This window comes from Eulemur rufifrons, chromosome 3, assembly GCF_041146395.1.
Source record: "Eulemur rufifrons isolate Redbay chromosome 3, OSU_ERuf_1, whole genome shotgun sequence".
Taxonomy (NCBI): domain Eukaryota; kingdom Metazoa; phylum Chordata; class Mammalia; order Primates; family Lemuridae; genus Eulemur; species Eulemur rufifrons.
The window spans coordinates 66680679-66704996 of record NC_090985.1 but is presented as its reverse complement, the minus strand read 5'-3'; the positions used below and the strand labels follow the sequence as shown (position 1 = coordinate 66704996).

At 37.7% G+C, this 24318-nt stretch overlaps 1 protein-coding gene across 1 annotated transcript in view; it reads right to left on the bottom strand.

Moving 5' to 3' along the window:
- Positions 1–2067: 2067 nt before the first annotated feature.
- The window catches only part of RUNX1T1 (RUNX1 partner transcriptional co-repressor 1), a 131436-nt gene continuing 109185 nt past the window's right edge, over positions 2068–24318 (bottom strand). Inside the window, 3 exon segments of the mRNA XM_069466236.1 lie at positions 2068–2343; positions 15241–15431; positions 20345–20413. Coding sequence (XP_069322337.1) covers positions 2068–2343; positions 15241–15431; positions 20345–20413 — 536 coding nt within the window.

Below are 24318 nucleotides of genomic sequence, written 5' to 3'. Positions count from 1 at the left end.
TTGATTTTTAAAGAAATGCCTGGTGTATATGTATGTGGAGAAGTGTCTTCCCAGCCTTGTAAACTTTGGTTGTCTACACAGCCTGCAGCACTGCTGACTTTCCTAAAGCACACAACCACATCCTGGGCTACTGTTTTCAAAACTAACAAGTAGTTCTGGTCTGGACCCTGGACAACGAAGGGTTAATGGATTCACACTATACCTTGCTGAACATGTTTAACCTGCTGATCATTTGGAAAATAGTACTGGTGCTTTTCAAAATTCCGATTTTGGTCCATCAGATCAGTCTTTGGCTGACTTCCCTTTTTGTAAGAATACTGTATAACCTGGCATTCAGCAGTGTTAAAGCTGTCAGTCTACACCTCAGCATTTGGAGCTCTAATGATTTTTTTTATTTTTTGTAAAATTAGAAATACTTAAACGACCTTACAGCAATATGCATGCACTGTCCTTTTTTTTTTTTAAAAGTAGGATATCTTGTTATTTTCTTTTTTTAAAAAAGTCCCTAATAATGATTTTTCCAAAAAAAAAAAAAAAAAAAGGAAGAAAAATTCCACGACTACTCTATGCTACAGCTAAACTTGGTGAAATGGCTCTAGCATATTTAAAAAGAGTTTGCTCAAAAAAAAAAAAAAAAAAAAGCATGCCTAGGGAGTCATTGTGACAGTGCAAAATACATTTATGTACATCCCTCTTACAAAAACACCATTATGTTAGCATTCCGTGAAGCATGCTGGTTTTCAGGAAAAAAAATCCTATAAGAGAGTGAAATAGCAGCTCCGAAAGATAGCTTTTTTTTTTCTTTTCTTTTCTTGAGGACAACCAAAGAGTCTTTTTTTTTTCTTTTTTTTTCTTTTAACTACTAGAGAAATATCACTAATACATACAGATATAAAAGCAGCATAGAAAGATACAGGTTTCTCACCAACTAGGAATAAAGAGACTAAATGTGGGCATATGGTTAAACTACAATGCATCTTCACATTTGTCCAACACATTTACAAGAAAAACACCATTGGGAAACCTCACAGGACAGAAGTGTTTTAACACCAAGAGAACTACTAGTTTTTAATTAAAAATCCAAACAGGGTGGGGTTGAAAAATTTTGGAAAGGGGCTGGAGCTGAAGCCACCATTTTTTTAAAATTATTATTTTTTTTTCAATATAAAATGAATGAGCTGGAATAGACCCAATGTCTTACTCTGTGGAACCTTGCAAAAGTGAAGAAACGTTGAAGGGTTATTTAGGGCAGCTGGCTGATGTCAAAGCTGCCAGAATGCTAATTAACTGCAGGCTGAGTCTCTTACTTCTGTGTGTGTGTGTGTATACATATATATAAAAAGGAGCCTTTTGTATTATGGCCTTTTTTTTTTCTTGCTGCTGTATTCATACATCCCACTGCAAATCATCTTTCATTTTTCATTCTGTTGACCTGGATATTATTTCTTTTCAGAAACAGGAAAAAAACCGAACATCTGTGTCTCCTTCCAATCTGCTGCACATCTGCGCGTTCTGTAGCGGGTCTTCAAAGTTCAGTTAGCGACCCACGGACGCCATTCATCTTCTTGTTAAAATGTCTACTGCTGTATCCAATGCTCATGCCCTTGAGGGGTTTCCTCTTTTTATCCATTATTGTATATAAAGAACATTGTGACTTTTAATATTAGCATTTTTGCTTTCAACAGCAATTAGCAATCTCTTGGTTTGCTGTTTGGTAAAGCATCGGTTAATGAGGTCATCTAGTTTAAAATCCCAGCTACTTGAAAATAACAGGGAGGAGGTCAAATCTATCATTTCATTGTTATATTCTCTGCTCTCTTTTCAGTTCTCTAAAGAAAAGATATCTTTGTTATCCACAATAAGTCATTATGACCCGTTACTGGCCCTCTGTTTTACTACCACCTCAAGATACAGTTAGGTTCTCTCTTGCTGAAGTACTGAAATAGGATAATTCATCTATAAACAAACAAAAAAAAAAAAAAAAAAAACAACTTTGAGCATCTGAGGATGAGGAACTGGTTTCGCGTTGGTTGTGTTGTCTTTCCTCCGACAGTTCTGAGTCCGCATCTAGCGAGGGGTTGTCTCTATGGTGGAAGGGGTCCCCGGGGTGGTTGACCTCGGAGTGGCTGCTGGTGGTGTGTCCATCGGGCTTCCAGCCCCGCTGTTGGGCGTGACGGAGGAGCTGACCGCAGGCGTGTCTCCCTGCTGCTGGGCCTGCAGGGTCTGTCCACAGATGTGGTGGTGCTTCTCCCAGTCTTTGTGCTGGCAAAACGAGCCACAGTATCGGGCTGTGTTACAGCCACTGCAGGTTTCACTCGCTTTACGGCCACAATTCCAGCAACTCTAAAGGAGACGGTGGAAGAAAACAAGATCCCAGATTAATACCCTGTGAGGCAGAAGTCTGATAAATATGCTAGGCGGCACTGTACCCTTATTTTCAAACACTATACCGTCAGGATGAAAAATCCAGGCGTATTATGCACATGGGAACTCACACTGAACACAGAAAAGGTGCAGGTTTTAGTGTCAAGATTGCCCAAACTTTCCTGCCAGCAACTGGTACGGCATCGAAAAAAGTGGCTTTTCAGTTTTTACTATAAAATCCTTTTTTTTTTTTAGGTTTGGTTATCTTTACATCTGAGTTCCCCATTTACCCATGCTCACTAGCAATTACTATACACAAATTTTTCCCTTGTAATACCCATACCACAATGGTCAGACACCAATATATCGCTCCGGGCAGAAGCTTCTTCCTTCTAGATACTCTCAGGAATCACTAAGAAACTACCAGAATGCTACATTGGATTTGAAGAAATGGAATAGACAAAGGATTCTAATTCCCTGCTCCATCACTGACTAGACAGGGTGAGGCAAGGCACTCCAACCTCTCGTGCACTTACTTCTTCCCACCGCAGTTATTAGGTTTACCTTACGACCAAAGGCTAGGACAGTCTTAACCCAATCTCCTTTACCTCTGCTCCCTAGAGGGAAGGATGCTTGGTTTGTTTTTCCTCTGATATATCCTAAGCACCCAGAATAGTGTCTGGTAGACAGTAGGTGCTCGATTAGTATTTGTGAAATGAGTGAATCAGACTGTGGCTGATTTGGCTTTGAAAAATGAGGACACTCATTTTTCAAACTTGGCAAATGCTAATTCTGCTTGCATACAGTGCTTCCCAGCTGATGGAGCTACTTTGTGCCTTGGCAACTCCGGAAGTCAGACAAGCAGAGGGAACTGGGGCTCATCTGTGAGTGCGGAGCACAAAACTCGGACCCCAGGAAGTCTGCTGCCAGCCCTGGGTGGCGTTTTGCAAGATGTGAGAAAAGTGCAACTGAAGTTGTCTCTGGGATCTAAACTTTAAGATAGTCACATCCTGAATGAGGGATGGAAGAGCACCTGTGGGGGAGTGCCCAGGGAAGAAGGTAGGGAGGAGGATAACCTTTCAGGGTCCTGCCAGGAGGCAGCGAACCTCGGAAAGCCACTTTAAATGCTCATTTCAGTGAGTGTTCCCAGTTTGTCAGGGCCACCCCTGTTGTGAAATGCTACATCCAGTGCTCTTAGCTTTATGCCATTAAACTTTTTACTCTTTATCTTCATTGGTTTTGACTGTTTTCTTGTGAAACAAACTTCTGGCTGCACTCTGGTAACCCCAAGCAGCTGATGGTATGTGGTTATATCACAAGTAAAATAGACTTTTTAAGCCCCAACATAGGTCGATCTCACAGGTACTCCCCACCGTGTTCTCTGCCTTTGTTCTGCTTTCAGCATGCTAGTTGTGTGACTCAGGGTGAGCTCACCAGCCTGTTGAAAATACCCCTGTGGAATGTCAGCCCGTCACCCTGATGTGTGTAGCTTTACCACTATGCAAAATGTATAGGGAATTTTTGGCAGTATGCTAACTTTGCTAACAAATACAGGGGCTCCTAGAGCCTTTCACATGCTGGAAGTCTATAAACTCATGAACTCTGGTTTCAGGCCTGTAGAAAGAGCACAGCTCTATGTTCTTATTTCTTTATCATTAAGAAATTATGGTCCTTAAGCAATAAAGCTCAAACAAAGAAAAAAAAAGGAAAGAAGAAAGAAAGAAAAGGAATTACAGGAAAGAAAGAAAGAAAAGGAACAGCAAAACAAAACAAAAATTAAAGATCTCAAACTCTAACCCATGAAAGGTGTTTTAAGTAAACATAGATGAGGAAATCTAGAATCTTGGTTGATACATTAATTCATAAGTAAAATAGCTGGGTGCTGTGGGGCTCATGCTTATAATTCCAGCACTTTGGGAGGTTGAGGCAGGAGATCACTCGAGGTCAGGAGTTCGAGATCAGGCTGGGCAAAATAGTGAGACCCCTTCTCTCCAAAAAGTGTTTTTTTTAAAAAGTTAGTCAGGCATTGTGGCATGTGCCTGTTGTCCCAGCTACTCAGGAGGCTGAGGCAGGAGGATTGCTTGAGCCCAGAAATTTGAAGTCACAGTGAGCTATCACATGGCCAATCCATGCCAGTCTGGACAACAGAACGAGACCCTGTCTTAAGAACAACAACAAAAAACTAAAATGAAGTTAAAATGAATAACTACTAGAATGAAGCAATTTTTTCTATTTCAATTAATTTAAGAAAGTATCTCAAAAGATGTAACCCTCTGATCAGAGGTTTTATTCCCATAACTCAAAGCCCTTTTCTCCCAAAATTAATTTAGCTGTATTGCATGTATAATGGCTCCACAAAGATGTGAACACACGTGGGCCTGGCCCACCCTTCAAAGCAGTGAGAGATGACACTCAGCTCTCAGAGTGGAGTTTGCTTCCTTGAGGTTTGGGCTTTTAGAATAATGCCAGCTGGATCCTGGAACAAACTCAGCGAATAAGCGGTATTCCTAAATTACATCAGAATATCCCAATTACAGAACAGAGACTCAAATCCAAAACAATATTTTAAGGAAATTAAACATCTAATCTGAGTCAAGTGGCTTCTTTAGGAAATACCCTGGTGTGAGTCCTATCCATTTTTGGCAGAGGCACGTTTTGGCAGACACGAGGGTGGTAACTGCCCGATACTCAATGGCTCCTTCAGATTGAAATCAGATGTACGCAACATTCTCAATTTAAACTGATTAAACACACAGACTAAACCAGGTAATTACAAATGTATGTGTTGGGAAGTGGAAAGAGGAGACAGAATGGGGACTTCTTTATTTTTTAAAGTGTTTTCAAAGATGGGAACAATTTTACAAATAAGAAAGTGGAATTGTGCCAACTACAGAAACAGATGTTTTGGATCATGAAGCCGCTGGGAATTGAGCCTTCTTGCCTAGTATTGCCTGGTTCTGATCCAGGATTTAAGGGGTCTGGCTAGTTTTACCTCTAGTTTCATCCTGAAGTTGTTCAATCCTATTCATTTACCACCCACCACTGGGACAAAAACAGCCTTCAGCTGTAGGAAGGTACAACAAAGAGCAATTTAAATGATCTACTAGGAAAAAAATCTGCAAATTTTTATTTCTCTTGACACTGCACTACAATGAATATTCAGGGAACTTTGGTGAGTGTTCAACTAACACAAAGTCCAAAGTGCATATCCCTTTTTAAAAGCTCATTAGAAAACTGAAAAGGTAATTTCTATTAATATAGAATTTATCTACTGAATTTCCTGTTAGTTAATCCGTATCTGCAAGACTGATGCCTCATCAGGGGCACTCAGTCCCTGAACAGTCACAATTCTGGGAACAGGGGAAGGTACAGGATCTTGTGAGTACTCCAATTTGGATCACTTTAAGTTTCTAAGCTTTCTGCCGTTCACAGAGGTAGAAACTGCAAATTGTGTCTAACACCCAGCGGTATATCCCGTAAGGGCAGGGACAAAGGCGGTCAATGGCTTAAACCAATTTACATTTTTCAATGTGTGCTTTTTATATTCAGGCTAGTATTTCCTGATGGTTGTTTTATTTATTTGTTTAATTAATTAATTTATTTTTTTTTAAATAACTGAGCTTCCCTTTCAGGCCTCTTAAGAGTGATTCTAGTGACTGAAATTACTACAATAGTGTAGAAAGCTCACGAAGAGCCACGCTATAGCAAATTTCATTCCCAAAGCTCATGGAACTTTATAGTCTTCCCTTATTTGTGATAAAATTATTCCCTTTTCATCCTAAAGAATATTCCCCTATCTGAAAAACAAGAACAAGTCAATTGACCAAAGTTAGGCGGTGAGTCAGACTGAGTTTGAACACAAATCTCCCCTTTGCTAAATAGACCAAACACAAGGCTATATATGGACTTAGAGATGACAGACTGAAGCTTTCGAATGCCAAAACTGCATATGAAAGATGTTTGACACTTTGCTTTACATCAGTAATATTCTTTGTACCTAATGAAAAAAATTATTTCCTTTATCTTGTTATTTTAGATACAAAGATCATGGCCCTTCTGTCCTAATGGCAAAATATGTCACTTTTGGTTCTTGCTGTTGAATGTTGTTTTTCTGAGAAAGAAAATATTTTCTCCTGAATTACTTTAAGTTTCTCCAGGTCTTACACATCTGTAATTCTCCAAAAGTCCTTGCACCCAAACAATGCTTAACAAATTTAAATAGAACGATTATAATTAAAACTTCCAAAATGTAAGGAACTCTACAGAAGGCAACACAGTGACTTAAATTCACACTAAGATCACAGCATCTTATACTTGCATTGCACTTGACAGTTTAAAATCACTTCCACACCGTTTTGCAACTTAGGAAATACTGAGGTGACCAAATAAATAACTTTCTCGGTAAAAGACTTGCCCAAAGTCACAAAGATATAAAATTACAAAGCCAAGGTTTGATTCACCCAGATGTTTGGACGACAAATCAAATACTCTTTCCAAAATACCATACTTTGTCAATCTCAGACCTTTGCTTAGATCCCATTGTTGCAGGAACAGATTAGAAGAGCATTTAACTACTGAAAGTGGACGGAGATTGGACTAGGAAGTTGGAGGCGCCAAAGACAAAGTGTCATGGTGTGTAACAGAAATGCACAGGCTTCAGAGTCAAGCCGTCCTGCATTTCATTTCCAACTTCATCACTTAGTGACGTTAGAGCCACAGGCAAGGTACTTAGCCTCTTGGAGCAACAGAACCTGTAAAGCAGGAACAATAACTGCAGGGTTATTTAGGATTATTTCAGAGCTAAGCACAGCTCCGTAGGTCCTGAATAAATAGCAATAGTAACATCACCTCCTCTCGCTGGAGGGAATCGAGACGTAGACACAATCCTTGCTCCAGACCCAGCACGTGACAACCTTTAGAATTAGAGAGCTCATGGTCCCACCCAAATTAAATGCTTTCACACACAGGCATTGACAGCTACAGAGAAAAAACATTAACTTACTTCCCTTATGTGTCACTAGCGACTTAACTATCTTTTCTCCATCTTCACTGTCTTCACTTTCTGAATTTTCACCACTGATGACCACTTCCCCATTCCTCCTTTTTAAATGCCCCTTGTTGAAACTTCCTCTAAATTTTGGTTTCCTAGATAGTACTACAATTCTCTTTCTTGCACCGTAACTTTCTGTTTGTTCGTTCCCCTCTAAATACTTGGCAAGGGGGGTGGGGGGACACTAGCCTAGAGAAGAGAAATATCCTTTCCTTCCTATGCCCTTCCTTGTCAGAGCTCGTGGTTTCAATCATCAGTTGTAAGCAAAGGCCTCTCAAACCTGTTTCTCCTCACTCATCTCCTTCCTGAGCTTCACACGCTCTTTCAACTCCCTGTTCTGTATGTAGCTCCACCAGGTCACTCCTCTGAATCAGTATTACCTAAACCCTAAACATAATGTCCATTTTAGTCACTAGCAACACTCAGGCCCAAGACTCTTGTCATTTTATTGCAAACTCCTCTTTCGCCCCTGCAACCACTCAGTGCCAAACCCCAGAGACTACTTCGGTGGTCTCTCTTCTTTCCTTTCCAATCTCATGTAGTTGCTACTTTAATTCCCTCGCCACCCTTCCTGTTAGAATAATTTCCTTTTTTTATTTTTATGTTTTATAAATAGGATCTTGCTTTGTTGCCAAGGCTAGAATACAGTGGTGTGATCATAGCTCACTGCAACCTCAAACTCCTGGGCTCAAGGGATCCTCCTGCCTCAGCCTCCCAAGTAGCTGGGACTATAGGCATGCACCACCGCACCTGGCTAATTTTTAAATCTGTTATAGAGATGAGGTCTTGCTATGTTGCCCAGGCTGGTCTTGAACTGCTGGGCTCAAGCAATTCTCTCACCTCGGCCTCCCAAAGTGCTGAGATTACAGGCGTGAGCCACTACGCCCAGCCCAGAATCATTTCTGAACTGTTTTTTCTTTTCTCTCTCTCTCTCTCTCTCTTACATAGACACAATGCTCATTTGCAAAGTGACTTTTTTTTTTTAAATAAAATACTCCTATTCATCTCATCTGTACCGCTTAATCACCTTGCAAAGTAGCTCACATCAACATTATCCCAATTCTGCAGATGAGAAAACCAAAGTTCCAAGAGGTGAGCAACTCAAGGTCTCTCCAAGTCCAGTGTTCTGTCCACTATGCCATGAAAATCTATGGAATCAAACAGCTGGCCTTTTAGTTAAAAAAAAAAAAAAATCTTTTAGTAACATAGCATCCTAGCTTGTGCTCTGAGAGTGCCAACTTCTTCTGAGAATGGACTGGTCTGATCAGATTGTGAGGGCTTTAATGCTGTAAGGCTCTTACGTTCTATTCAGAGTCTACACAGGTGGTGTTTCCACAGCTTGGGACATCCTGCACAGATGCCACTGGGGTTGGTTCTACTAATTCTGAAAGGAGTAATGAAGAAGAATCTCTCAGAGTGACTTGCTCACACTATCAAGGCTTAGCAGGCTCTGGAAATACAAAGGGTAAAGATTTGAGCAGTGTTTCTGCTTAAGAGTCACAAAACTGCCCAACTTTGATATAACTGTGCAGTTCTGCACCTATATAAGAATAATGATCAAAGGATGTTTTAATCTGGAGGAAAATCAATTTGGTGGCTTAAAACTCGAAACTATTAGAACCGTACAATTATTTATTATCTGTTTCTCTGCTTACTTCCAGTTTCCTGCTTCAATCACTTAAACTAGTATAAGTTGTGGGTCTCAAGAAAGAGCTATAGAAGTTTCTTTGGATATAGCCACAATCTAACAGTGTTTAGTGGGGAAAAAAACCTTTATATATACACATATAGGAAATGGAAATATAGAAAAAAATAAAATAGTTTAAGATGAACTTCTGATTTAGGCTAATGCAGCCGTTACATTCTGGGTGAAATATATAATACATTATAAAAAGAGGAAGTACAGAAAACATCACACTGCTTAGGTACCTGCCCCAAGTCCAGTGTCATTCTAACTGTTAATAATAACAATTATTAGTCTGTAAACCCAAGTAAAATTAGAGCACTAAGTAGAAATAATCGGAAGGAAGTCCAATGACGAAATAGAGCCACCAGTACACAATCAGGAAAAAGAAAAAAGAAAATCCCACTACTGCCACGTGGCTATGAAGAAGGTGACCTGAAAAGCAGGCAATGTGGGTGACGACTGACCATGAGACGCTGAGCAAGTAGCCTAAGCCCACCAAGACTCAGCTATCTTACCTGCAAAAGGAAGAAAACACTATCTGCTCTATCAGAGCTGATATGAGAAGTAAATGGGTAAAGTATAGAAAGCACTTTTGTACCATGCCAGGTACAGGGTTAAACGCTCATTGTAGGTCATCTTATTTCAGCTCAGGCAAAACAAACTTCACGCAACCCCCAATAACCCTGCTGACCATGGGTTCCTGTGTGCCTGGGACAGCCTGGTTTATAGCACTAGTCATGTCCCAGCAGGAGCACCCTCATTCACTCCAAAAGGCATTCCAGTTTGGGTAAGTTACATGGCACACCTACAAATAACTCCATGTTATTCATTCCTGCCTCCCTGTCTTCTTCCTTTTGATCTTCCCAATTAAATGTTTTGCACTCTTCTCTCTTCCTTCTGCAATGTTTCCATCCTTTAGAACACTGGTTTTCCTAAGCAGAATGGGCATTACTAGCTCCACATAGATATGAAAAGTGAGGTAGAAAGACAAAGGCTAAATTCAGAAATTATAGAGAGAAGAATTCAAAGATATCTGTAGTCAACCCAAACAATTCAGAAGAAACATAGAAACGCCAAGCTAGGCCTAGAACGCTGGTATTGATTCTGAAGCCCAGATTCCTTCTAAAATCCCTGTGAAGGGGAGAGAGAGAGAAATAATTTGTGGATCTATCCACATATATATTGTTATAGATTTGTATTATATAGATTACACATGATCTAGGGTAAGAGATGGGTAGATGTCTACAATGGGAGATGGCTTAAAATAAAGAGAGGAAAGGGGGAAAATATCATTTCAGTCAGAACAGTTTAGCACACATCATGAGCAAAAACTGTGGGGAATGTGTGCAGATACTAATGCCTTGTTTTATAGCTCTCAAAACACTATAAATTGTTTATGTAAAAAAAAAATCTTTTAAACAACCCTGTAAGTGAATAACATCTCATTCCTTAAGGAGAGATGGAGGCCAACAGGAATAAAACAAATCACCTAATGACCCCTGAGATGGGGACAGAATTCAGGTCTTCTGAGTCCTCCTCTCATATTCTTTCTGCAACACGCATCTGCCTCTGAGCTGCGCTAGCAAGATGATTATCTAATCAGCTGAACATGGCCTTTGAGTGGTGGGACAATAAAACTTACCTAAACCAGGACACTTGAGAGTAGAAGGAGACACTATAATAATTGTAAGGGGACAATGGGTGTAAACACCACCCTACACCCTACCTTCAGAGCACTCTCCTGGTTTTCACATTACACAGGATGAACTTAAGCCTGTGCTCTATTTACTCTTTCCAGTCTACAGAGAAGATGTGTCTCTCTTATTGGATTAAATAATTGATTTGAGCTTCTAAATGTTTTCACTCATGTGGTTTATGCACAAGAAATGAGCAAAGGTTACCTTTTCCACCACCCCCAGACATTCCATGGGCAGATTAAAGCCCAAAGGGTTTTGAAGGTGGTTCAAGTAAGATCACCTGATGTGTATATCCCAAACCCTGCACGCCCACTGAAAACCATGACCCCCTCTTCTTTCCTGATAGAGAATCAATCACCGTGTCTTGCTCATTCTATTTTGTGGGTATGCAGCCATTATATCCAATTTCCAGCACCCCCAGTACCACTACCAACCATCCTCATCCAACCATCTTCTCCCCCATCTCGCTCTTGACACAGATGGGTCCCTCCTTTTTGGTTCCTCTAATCTCTCTGCACACTTCAGTGTGAGTGACCCTTCCAAAACACTCATCAGCCACAGAACTGTCCTGCTTTCAAACCTAGCAAAGCTTCCCTTCCCGTCTTCCCTCTTTGCTGCAAGAGCAGTGATGAGGTCGTGGAGGGCAAGGGTGGCGGGCAGCTGCTGACCAGTTTCTGGTCATCCTTAAGAACCAGATGAAACAAAACTTTTCCCCAGAAACCTTCACATTAAACTTTATTATGACTCTTACAATGTAGTTATTCGACGGCTCCAGTAAATTGCAATCGACATGGAGCAGGGACTGCTGTACCCTCAGTACCATCAGTGTCTCTGATATGGAATGGGAGCTCAATGATTTGTTGTGGAAAGAATACATGAATGAATGGATGTGAGTAATTTAGTTACATGTATCAAATAATAAACTAGTTTGGGCAAGTCACAAACATGATAGTTTTAAAGAATGCCCATTAATTTCTAATCACAGTTTTGAAATAAGTAGTTCTTACATTTAAGGAGAATGTATATGTTTACTATCATGGCCAGACCTCTCATTTCTAAGAATTAAGACCTTTCTTTTTTCTAATAAAAGGAATAATTCATAAAATATCTAAAGCATAATGCAACATGGCCCTTATTTGGGGTCAAATTGTTCATATTCAAGAAAACCAGTGAATATAAAAACATAGATGAAAATTCTGAGAAGTAATGAAGTGTCTTCTCAGCACATGACAAATTCCCTACCCTGTGCGCCAACTATGGTGAGGCCTGGCATAGGAAGCTCTACCCTCTTCCAAGGAAGCCAGACCTGTCCTGGCTCTGTCCAGGAGGGGCTCAGGGAGCTCTTTAGACTTCAGGTGACGTGCAAGCATCACTGCTGAGGTGGCTTTTGTCAGGCTATTTCTATTAAAAGGTGTACATTCCTAAGTGTGAGGAAAGAGGAGGGTGCAGAAAAATAATAAATTTGGCTTCACTTTTGTCCTTACTTTGAGGGTGGAAAACAAGTATTTACTTACACATTCAATCCAATAACTGGGAGAAAGGTATGGCTGAACTGAACCCACCACCAGGCAGGTGGATTGTTCTTGGACATTGTTATTCCTAGGGAGTGAATGACATTAACTTTGGGTTGGTTAATGGATTAAAACTTTCTTTGTCAAGTCCTTGGTCAAACCACTTTTCTAGTATATGTGTGCAGACTTATGCACAAGTCCAGAGAAGCATGAGCTTTACTAAAATGAAATCCTCTTCCATTTTTCTCTCTTCTACCCTCAGGAAATTGTCTACATTACTTATGAAGAAAAGGGATGACTCCTCCATCTTAAAAGTGGTCTTGTGGTTTAGAGTGAAGAAAGGTGAGAAACCAAAGTTGCCTTTATCTGCATCCAAAAATTACCTGAATGATCCTTATTTCATCGTTATAAGGACTGACAGCATGCTGCAAGTTCCAGTTTAGACTCCACTATTTCCTAGCTTTGTAACTTTAGCCAGGTGAGTTTCCTTACCTACAATATGATCAAATGATCATGTCTCAAGTTTCTAGCCACCACACAAGACACTTTCACTCATCTTTGCATCACGGTAAGACCAAAGCTTTTAGAGCTTTAATGCTTTCTCCCAAGTCAAAGAATTGCAAGAGCTGGAGCCAGGAATTAAATTTGTCCCTCCGAATTCCAAACTGTTTCCCCTACTATAGTCTTAAAATTCTTGGGAAAGTGTCACTGAAGACAAAGGAGTGCTATATTAAAGATCAATCCCCCCGCACCTTTGCAGAGACCAAAAAAGAAAGAAAAAAAATTATTACAGATGACATTTTTACATAGGTTATTCAATCATATCTACTACTTATCACAGCTACTGTATGATATACCATAATTTATAATGCTAAATACTGGTGTCAAGATCATATATTTTTTCTGGATAGGTTTTAGGAATAGACACAAAGCTTTTAGATACTGAAGGAATACAGCATGTTATCACCCCGATACAAAGATTTAATTGACAATTTCTTCATAGACATTTGTCTTTAGAACTCAGTGAACTACAAAATATTCGTAACATACCCAACAGACTTAAAATGTTCACGTGCAAGTGATAATGTTTTAATAACAAGTGTGCCTCACAATATTACTAACTTGAATAGAGCAGGACAAGTTCTTTTCAAAAGATGCTCATAAAAATTAAACATTAAAATGTACAAAACAAAGTCCTTATATATCTTAGCCACAAATGCCAATAAAACTGAATTTATGTCTAGTTTAATTCAACAATGGAAAAGTCAGCACCTAAAGGGTAGATAAACTTCCCTTTGTCCCTCTTTTCCTGAGAAACTTTCAAATGTTGAAAATCAATTCCTTTTGTGCCCTTGTTATTCATCTGCTACACATTAAACAGAAACTCTAGGCATCGAATGATTCCCGCAGGGCCTTTCATCTACAGAACAGCCTGGTACAAATTAAATACTTACTCTCCCCCACAAATTATAGATATGTATTGTGGTAGACCATTGATTTATCAGTTCATGTCTCTGCAAGTTCAGCTGGGTGAGGCTAGCCAATGGTAATTCTTTATCTAAAGTTACTTTGGGGTTGAGGGTTGTGATGCTATATTCATTAACATGAAGCATTACTATGTTGCTCTGATTTTATAGACTATGTTTTAAAAATCATTCCCTTAGATACTGTGTTTTAGTTACTTCCAAGATCTTTTAGCCATTTGGTTTATCTGTGAGTTCGTGTATGTGTATGTGTGTGGGAATTATTATACTGGAATAATACTAAATATTATTACTTCCAGCAGCAACATTATGCCAGGAAATGGCCATAATACTGATTATCACAACTATTAAGGAAATATAGACTATATACAAGATCTCTTAGAAATATTGAGTTGCTCACAACTAATGGACACGGTGTGCATTGTAGAGGGGAAGGGCAAGCCTCTAAACCTCACTTGGGTGAGACAAAGACATAAAATGTAACCAAATCGTTTGTACCCTCATCATATCTTGAAATAAAAAAAAAATTCAGAAAAAAATAAAAATAAAAACTGAAATAAATCAGCTAAATTAAAAAAAAAATATTTAGTTGCTACATACATTGTTTTGGCATTGGACTTTGGGACCAATAACTAAGAAAGTGATTTCAATCCCTAGCATGCAGTATGTCTCTGGGGACCAGAGTGTATGCAGTGTATCTCTATCAAATCCCTTCTATCAGAAGGAAAGCACCCATATATGCTCTCTCACACACGGCCAAGTTTTCAGTTTCTAAATAATGCTGGGAAGTTATAAGAATTTCACTTTAATCCATAACCCAACAAACACATTAAAAACCTTTTTTTGGCAAAGAGTTATCTTTTAGGTCTTCAATGAAGAAATGAGCACACTGGAATACTATTCAGCCATTAAAAAGAATGGAATCGTGCCTTTTGCAGCAATGTAGATAGAACTGGAGGTCATTATCTCCAGTGAAACCTTCCAGAAACAGAAAAACAAATACTGTGTGTTCTCACTCATAAGTAGGTGCCAAAAGATGTGCACACGTGGATGTGGCAAGCGGAATGACAGACAATGGAGACTCAGAAGGGTGAGGAAGTAGAAGGGGTTGGATGATGGGATGATGAGAAATTCCTCAATGGGTACAATGTACATTATTTGGGTGATGGATACCCTAAAAGCCCTGACTTGACCACCATGCAATCTCCACATGTAACAAAATTACACTTGTAGCCCATAAATATATACAAATAAAAAAATTAAACAAAAAAGAAGAAATGAAATTTGATCAGCTCTTGGTCAATTCCACAAGTACTTCCAACTCCCAAATTGTTTTAAAGTTCTTTTTCCCAACATTTGTCTAAACTCCAATATCCACTTTCATCTGTGACGTCCTGGAATAAAAAATGAGCAGTCAATTAACAAAAACTGTCATTGGGAAGCTCACCTCGCTGGAATCCTCCTGCTGATTGATAACCGCGAGCGCGTCCTCCGCGGCCTGCCGCTTGGCCTCGGCCACCGTGCGCTCCATCTTGGCGCGCTCCGTGGTGATCATGTCGTGGGCTTTCCGCTCCGCCTCGGACACGGCCTTCTGCAGCTCGGTCATCGCCTGGCGCTTCACCTCGTTGACGGCCTCCTCTGTGTGCCAGTCAGGCCAAACCAGACAAGACAACACCTCTCGGTTAGCTCAGGACCCTGGACGCTGATTACTTTTTAATAGAATTATACAGAACAGGCATTACTCTCATCCACCTTGGGCCGTTCTGGCAGTCTAAAAAACTAGCAGATATGTGAAATTTACTTAGGAATACAAAGGGTGAGAATTTTTCTGTACCTTGCACTTTTGGGATTATTTTTGAAATTCCTAGGTCTTTACTACAATGTTTTTACCAAACTAGTGTCGCCAGAAATGATTCTGAGACCAGATTAAGAAGTTAAAAGATAAGGACACTGGCAAGAAACCTGTTTGAATAATTCAGACACAAACAGAAGTTAGTTTTCGTTACATTGTAGGTTAATGTGAATATAGGAAACCCATGGGTAAAGCATTCAGGGAAAAAAAGGGGGGAGATGGATTTTACACATACACATATACAAGCGCAAACAATTGTTTTGCTGGTAAAAAAATACAACACAATAGTAAAAAGGTAACTCAGATAGCAATTAGGTTAATAGAGACCTTTTTTAAAAAAAAAATAATGTAACACATGATCCAGTTTCTTTTTCTTATGTCATTTTTTGAGTATTATGGATATGTGCCTTTACAGACTGATAGAGATTTTTAAAAATCTCATTTCTAAATTTTAAGCTATTGTCTGTCTATTTTGTCAAATATATATAATGATTTTGCATAACCAACTGTTGCACTAGACAACTATAATGGAATCATACCGCAAACCAAAACAGTCAGGGCTGACTACAAACCTTCAAGGTATCAAATTAGCTCTTTATTTTTGGCTGAGGAAAGGGTGCAAAGATTCAACTAATGTACAACATAAGACTGACAACTAAAACAAATAATTTCCATTTTAAAAAATTAACTGTTCTAATTAACAAGGGAAAATATCCTCCCTCTGAATTAGTTTATCTAATTTTCATCTTTATTCAAAGCAAAATGACAATGATTAATTGAAAATTTAATAAGCAGTAATTATTAACTTGGCAAACCTAGTACCAATTAACACTCTATTAAAACTAATTATGACATGTTTCATTCAAGTGTTTGTACTAATGGTTTCACCCACTTAAAAAGCACCTTAATTAAATGTTCTCTTTAATTAAAAACATAGATTCCTAATAAAAATGTTTTACTGTAGATTAAAAATGTAAGAGATGTAAGTACTCCTATGCTTTCTTAAATTTCTATGGTTTATTTCACACATCTATAGTCCAGGACTTGAGGAATGTCAGAAGATCTCCAGTAGTAATTAACTGTCATGACTTTTGTGGCCCCCATCATTTTAGTGGCATTATTTCTGACGTACATTTGTTTGCAATTACTGTCTGCTGGGTTTTATAAATTATAAGGAAAAGAACCAGACTGGAAATATTAACGAAAATATGTTAAGCCTTTGTTAGCTGTTTTAAGATATGCATTTAAAATCTGGATAGAATAAGAGTATTGCAGACAGAGCTTACAAAACCTTCTTCACCAGGAGGTGAAAAGATGCCTTTATTACCCTATCATAAATGACTTGGGGCACCAGGGAAGTACTGCCCTTCTAACTATACAGCCAGGGTCTAATTTAGTTTGAATATTCAAGGTGAATTAAAATTCTATCTAAGTGGTAATACAGGACAATAATTTTTGCTTATGATCAAAGCTGTAGCTTGACTAATTGTATATGCAAATCAGGCAATTTATATTTAAATTATGCATTCCTATTCTAATCCCACAGGCATATACAGATCAGCAAAGAGAATTGGTAGGACATTTGCAAGGTGCTTGAATATTTATTACCAACTGCAAACATTCTCTGATCGTGTGAAAAGAAATATACGGAAGAAAACACTGAGTTGCAATTTTAAGAGCATCTTTATGTTAGATTTCTTTCCAGTTTTATAAGGACCCTTTTTAACTTTTGAATTTCTTTCTTATGCTTTTACAAATAAATACTACTTTTCGGGGAAAACTGATGGGCCTTGACCATTTGTTAGGATTTCTAATCTTTAAAAATTTGTATTGTTATGTTATTGCATTATTGGGGCAATGTGCAAAATTTGCACAGGGTCTACAGATGAACAATACTGTTGAATCAATGTCAATGTCTTGATTTTGGTAACTGCACTGTGGTTATGCGAGAAAATATCCTTGTTAGAAAATACATACTAAAATAATTAAGGTAAAGAGACATTACATCTGCAATTACTCTCAAATGTTAGAAAACATACATACATACACATACACACAAAGAAAGAAAGGAGGTAAGAAGGGGGAAGAGAGAAGATACTAAAGCAAGTATGATAAAATAGGAGAATTTGGGTGAAAGGTATAGGTAATTTTTTGTAGCTTTTCTGAACATTTGAAATCACTTCAAAATAAAATAGTGCAAAAAGCTATATGATGTACTTTCAAGCACAAGATATACTTTTCGCAATTATAATTTTCTGTGAAAAAGGACCCACTGGTTATACTATATCAAATTTTGAGAGTTCAGCCCTTTAAACTTTATTTACTTATCTTTTGCCACAAAGATATTATATTTTTATTGCAAAGACACACTTTATAGGCTTAAAAAAAAAAAAAAACTGCCCATACCCAAATTTAGAATTCTAGAGAAAAAGCCTTCAAACTGTAACAAGCTGAATGCATATGTCATATTATGCCCTTGATATTTTTATCATGTTGGATGCCTTGACATTGCAAACACTAGAAATGCCTTTTAAGAAGCCTATAATGATAATCTTATAAACAGTTATTGGAGATTTCGTACTTTAGGGATTTAATATACTCTTTAAAGTTTAGCATCCATCCGTAGAAAACTATTCCCGAACTGTTCATAGGCAGCAGATTAGGGATACCTCTGTCAGAAGAATACAAAGTTAATCTGCTCCATACCAAGTCATATTTTAGACTGAAGACCTAAAATAGTTGACAGACATACCAAAAAATAATCCAAACATTTCTTCGATAAGGTTTAACCCTTCTTAGAGAGTACATGGACACAACAAAGCAAGTATTGCTCTTTCCCTACTAAGTCCCCAAAACCTAAAGTGCATCCAGAATTAGGTTTGGAAACTCCCAAAAGAGACAAGTGAAGAAAAATAATGGTAGATTCAATAGATTACAACATGTCAAGTAGGAAAAAAACAAAACAAAACACAATTGATTAAGTGGAAAATACATAGTAGTTTTGAATCTGCTTCCAGTTGCTTACCACTTATGGTAAGACTTCCTTTGTGCATAGCTATTCAAGTTGACTTTCCCACAAAGGTGGTATATTCAGGAAAATCTGTTCTCAATAGCAGCCAAACAAAGAATTGAGCAGACAATAGCACAGAAGGAATTTGGATTACACAAGACCTTACCGGCAGTTTTTCTTTAGGAACTATCAAAAATTTCACCTAAATACATGTAAGTAAGGGAAATGCAGAGAAAAGACTGTCCCTTCATCATGAAAAGTCACCCTCTGCTGTCCAAAATGACAATTCTTTTTACTTCTTACTGGAATAAGTTGCACTGACAGCTTAAAAATGGAGGAGAAAAATGGTCAGAAGAACGATGTGGCAACTCTTTTTCAGGTAGGTGATATCCCACATATTTTCAACAGCTTGAGAGTATCACATGACTATTACCTTAAATCTGGTAAAACTATGTAGGTGAGCAACATATATAGTTTAACCTTTAAGCAGAATGGATCTATTAATTTGCAAATCAGACATGCAAGAGAGCTTTCTGGTTCTTTAAGCTACAAAGCCTAGAATACCATCAGATTTTAAAACTCATTTTTACAAAAACAGGTTATTTCTTAGAAAATCTATAAAACTACTTGGATAAGATACAAGTTGATACGAGTTGACCAGAGCAAGTGGCACAGAACTACAAACACAGCTGAATCAAATCAAAACCCAAAGAACAATCTTTTGTAGAAAAAAACAACAAATACCCTTTCCCTTGGCTGTTTGGTGAGTGTTGCCAGCCCTGCACCCATTTGACTGTTTGCAGAAGTAGCATTTCCCAGCTTCCCAACTCAGACAGACAAACTATTTTAACAGTTGCAGTTACAGCAGCTCAAAGTCACAGGATGTTTTTAATGTCATCTATAACTCTTCAAACAGATTTATGCTTTATCTGCTGAGTTGGTTTTCATAAAGGTTTTTGCTCAGCTGGTGTTCCACCAAGATTCTGCCAGATCTGAACTTCTTTAAGCCCAATAACAAGTCAGTGGGTCATCAGGAGCTTTAAACCTACTACAAAACATAGAGCAATATTCTCCTAATGGAAAGCAGAGAGTGTATATGAAAAGTAAAAGTAAATGTTTAACAACTTTGTCATTTAACTTAAAGAAGTAATTTAACTCTAATCATTGAATATTAATTAGCAAAGAATAACTTTAAAAAGTTGGTTGTAACCAAAAAATAATTTGAGGACCTTAAATAGTCAACTAAATTTGATATGATTTTTTTTTAAAGAATGCAAACGAAAAGGCTGAAGTACACAATTTAATTTCTAAAACAGTGGATTTTTTCTCCATCAAAGGGGAAAAAAAAACATGCAAGCTAAGACCTCTTATACCAGTTTCAGCCTGAAACCATTACAGCCCCTGAGAAAAATGGAGTTTATATAATGGAAATATTGCCAGCCTCTCAATTATAATGGCACTAGCAGATGCTACTAAAATAAAAACCATTTCATGTTCTAATCAGGCTTGGTTTGAGAATATTAATCAGGTTTTTTGTTTTGTTTTGTGGTTTTTTTGTCTTGTTTTGTTTTGTTTTTGCCGTTGTTGTTGTTAGCAGTAAAGTCCTTTCTTGTCATTCTTCACATCACTGCATTAACAACTGCACACAGCTGCCAGAACACGAAACTCGTGTTTTTAAACAATTCTTACCAGCTTTCTTCCAGATCTCCTCTGGCACATATCCAGACGCAGGCCTGTGAAGGAATTCCCGATGTGCATCTAGGAAAAGATGAGAAGGGGTTGGAGAGAGAGGAGCATTGTAAGCACAGTGGTGTCATCACACAGTAGAAGTAAGCAATGCCCATTCTCCTGGCTTCTCTACAAAAACACAATTCCAGAAAATATACAAAAATAGCACGGCCAGATATTAGAGCCCAAGGAAAACAAAAGGTCATTGGTTTAAATGTCTTGTATGCTCAAAGCCAAAGCAATTTTATTTCATCATACAAGATGATGTTTGGGAATATTGTTCTCGGCATTCTCTCACTATGGGGATTTCTATAGGTATATTTTATTTTGTTAAAGAAAATAAATTGTATTTGGTAGTTTTCCTTTCAAGAGTCAATTTCATAGTTTAAAAAATCAAACGTTTGGCAATGTAATTTCCACAAAGCTCTGATTTCTGCCACCTTTCAATAAATCGTGAGCACTGCTCTATGGCTAACCAGTTCTCAACACTTAACTACTTCTTAAAAATCTCACTGAGCATTAAGATTTTTCACACAAATTAGATCACATGGATTTGACAAGGGTGGAAGAAAGACTCATTAGAATGGATTCATAGACCTTCAGTTCACCAAACAGAATTAGTATGTGCTTTTCAGAAAAAGAAACAAAGTTTCACTTTAAATTAAATACTGTGCTTTTTATGCTTGTCAAATTTTTAAAAGTTTGAGAAAACAACTAATATGATTGATATAGGAATGCTAACTTCCAAAATAGTATGTTTTCATGGAAATGGCATGAAGTGTTTTATATTTTTCACTTATGTGTGAAAGTAAACAAAGTGCATACAGTCTTTCATATTGGATTTTCAATGAAAGTCTATGTTTGTAGAAGTTTTTAGGAAGAAAAAAACAGTTAAACTTTTATAAAACACAATGATCAGCCTGAGCGAGACCCCGTCTCTACTAAAAATAGAAAGACATTATATGGACACCTAAAAATCTATACAGAAAAAATTAGCCGGGCATAGTGGCGCATGCCTGTAGTCCCAGCTACTCGGGAGGCTGAGGCAGTAGGATCGCTTAAGCCCAGGAGTTTGAGGTTGCTGTGAGCTAAGCTGACGCCACGGCACTCACTCTAGCCTGGACAACAGAGTGAGACTCTGTCTCAACAAAAAAAAAAAAAAAAAAAAAAAAAACAAAGAAATAATAAAACACAATGATTATTCAACCCATGATAAATTTTGATTAAAATTGAAAATTTCTCTATATGTACAAGAAATGTCAAGTTGTTGACTAGTTTTTTTAAACAATACTTTATCTAATGGTATGTGGAAGATTAACACATTGACGGCCACACAAAAAAATCAGAAATTTTTCCTTGGGGCCACAGTGTCTTATTACGAAAATAGAATAAAAACTTCAAGTGTAATTTCAAAGTAAACATAAATAGAAAAATGAAATTTATTGACTTCTATTCATTTAATCCATGTTTTTAGAATTAAATTGTCATATTAGTTGTAACAATAAGAATATCAACAAGTAAGACTTTATATATGCTTCACTTGGCCCCAGGTTCAAAACTAGAGTGAGTTAAATACAACTCATGGCCATTAATGTGTTAAAAGAAATTCAGTCCAGTCTCATGTATCTTATGGAGCTACAGAATATCAAAAATAAAGAGAAGCATGATCAATTGATCTAATTTTATGTCATTATGTTTCAATGCTTTAGATACATTTGAATACTTTTAATCTTCATGAGGTACACAGATTATCGGTTGGCCAGAACACTAGATTTTCCCGACTATTCTGAATTAGCAAAATTTACTACGGTTTGGTGAAGGATATGTGGAAACTCTCTGTATTATCTTTGCAAGTTTATTTTAATCTAAAATTATTCCAAATTAAAAAGTTTATTTTCAAAAGTGTACATTATAATCTAATGAGTACTGGATAGACTGGAGATATACATGCATTCTCATGTGCACATTCACGTCTATAAAATGACAAAAAAACAAAACATTTTTACTGAAGCTACTTTCATTCTCAAAACAAAGAAAGCTAGATAAAACTGGTGCATAAACGACTTAACGGAAATGTCATATAGCTAATTAGATTTGTCACGATTATCTTCCATTCCACTATAACTATTTCCAGAAGAAATAAAGAAAGTGCAATCAAGTTCACATTTAGGCATGTGACACAGTGAACCACAGATATTTACTTATGACAACTTTTAAAGACAATTTTTAAGGAAAAAAGACTGACAAGTATAATTTATGGGATAAGAATGGATCCGTGAAGTCTAAGGACAGAAAAAACCTGACTTCTCCAAAGTAGCAAGAAAACGTATTTTTCATTTACTAGGTTAAAAAGAGATCTGTAGTTTATAAAAATTATTTTTTGATAAGTGGCCCATCATTATTATAAAGAACAGGAAAGGTGGATCTTAAGTTATCCAAAGTTCATGCCTGAAAGATACTAATTACCAGCCCCAGGCAGTATAGGCAAAAGAAGAAGAAAGTTAATTCTAGAGCTGGTAGAGCTGAATCTTAGCTTTTCCAACTACTGGCTATGTGACACTGAGCATGTTAGTTTCTCCACAACTCAGCTGCCTCATTTATAAAGTGAGAACAAGATGACTAAAATTTGAGAGCGCTGCTCTGAGGACTGAGGGAGGTACCTTCCTATTACGTACTTGGCATGGCGCATCCTAAACTCTCATTAGATGGTACTTGGTATTATCCTCATTATTTATATCATCACTATTATTACCTACTGGGTTGTCTAGTAAGAATGGATATATACTTATTTCCTTATAAATAACTAAGATGAAAAGAGCACTTCAAAGTTTCTTTTTCCTCTCAGCACTAAAATCCAAATAGCACGAAACTTTAAAAGAAAGCAATACCACTGAAGAAGTTTGGATTAAGCCACATACACCAAATAATTTTTTAAACTCCTGGAGTATATATCACCTGGGAATAGAAATTATTTCTAGACTTAATACCCAGAGTATACGTCACTTGGGATTAGAAAGTCATTCTACGATAGAGACACCTGTATCCGAATGTTTATAGCAGCACAATTCACAATTGCAAAGATGTGGAAACAACCCAAATGCCCATCAATTCATGAATGGATTAGTAAATTGTGGTATATGTATACCATGGAGTATTACTCAGCTATAAGAAATAACAGTGATATGGCATCTCTTTGGTTCTCCTGGAGAGAGTTGGAACCCATTCTATTAAGTATCCCAAGAATGGAAAAACAAGCACCACACGTACTCACCAGCAAATTGGTTTCCCTGATCATCACCTAAATGCACATTTGGGAATGACACCAATTGGGTATCAGACTGAGGTGGGGGGTGGGGGGGGATGGGTGTATACCTACATGATGAGTGCATTGCGCACCATCTGGGGAATGGTCACGCTTGAAGGTGCTGACTTGGGGAGATGGGGGGTGGGGGGAGGGGATGGAGGTACAACTACATGATGGGTGCAATGAGCACTGTCTGGGGAATGGACACGCTTGAAGCTCTGACTCGGGGGGGATGGGCAGTACATGAGCAATATATATAACCTGAACTTTTGTATCCCCATAATAAGCTGAAATAAAAAAAAAAAAAAAAGAATTTGACTGAATAAAAATTTAAGGTTGCTGGAAAAAAAAAAAGAAATTATTTCTATAGTTAACAATTCACTGCTTAAGTCATTAGTAGCAAAGTCCTCAAGTTTCTTTGAAGACACTGTGATAAATTTTATTTAAACTTCATTCATCAACGTTTATAGCCCGCAAGTTCACCCAAATATTAATATATAGAACTCAACTGATCTTCCACCTTCCATGTGCTGCACAGTAGGTATCCTGAGGGTACAAATACCACACTGGAGAGTTGTGCAATGTTTCACCTTGGCTACGTCTCCCTAAATTTCCCAATGACACACTGCCA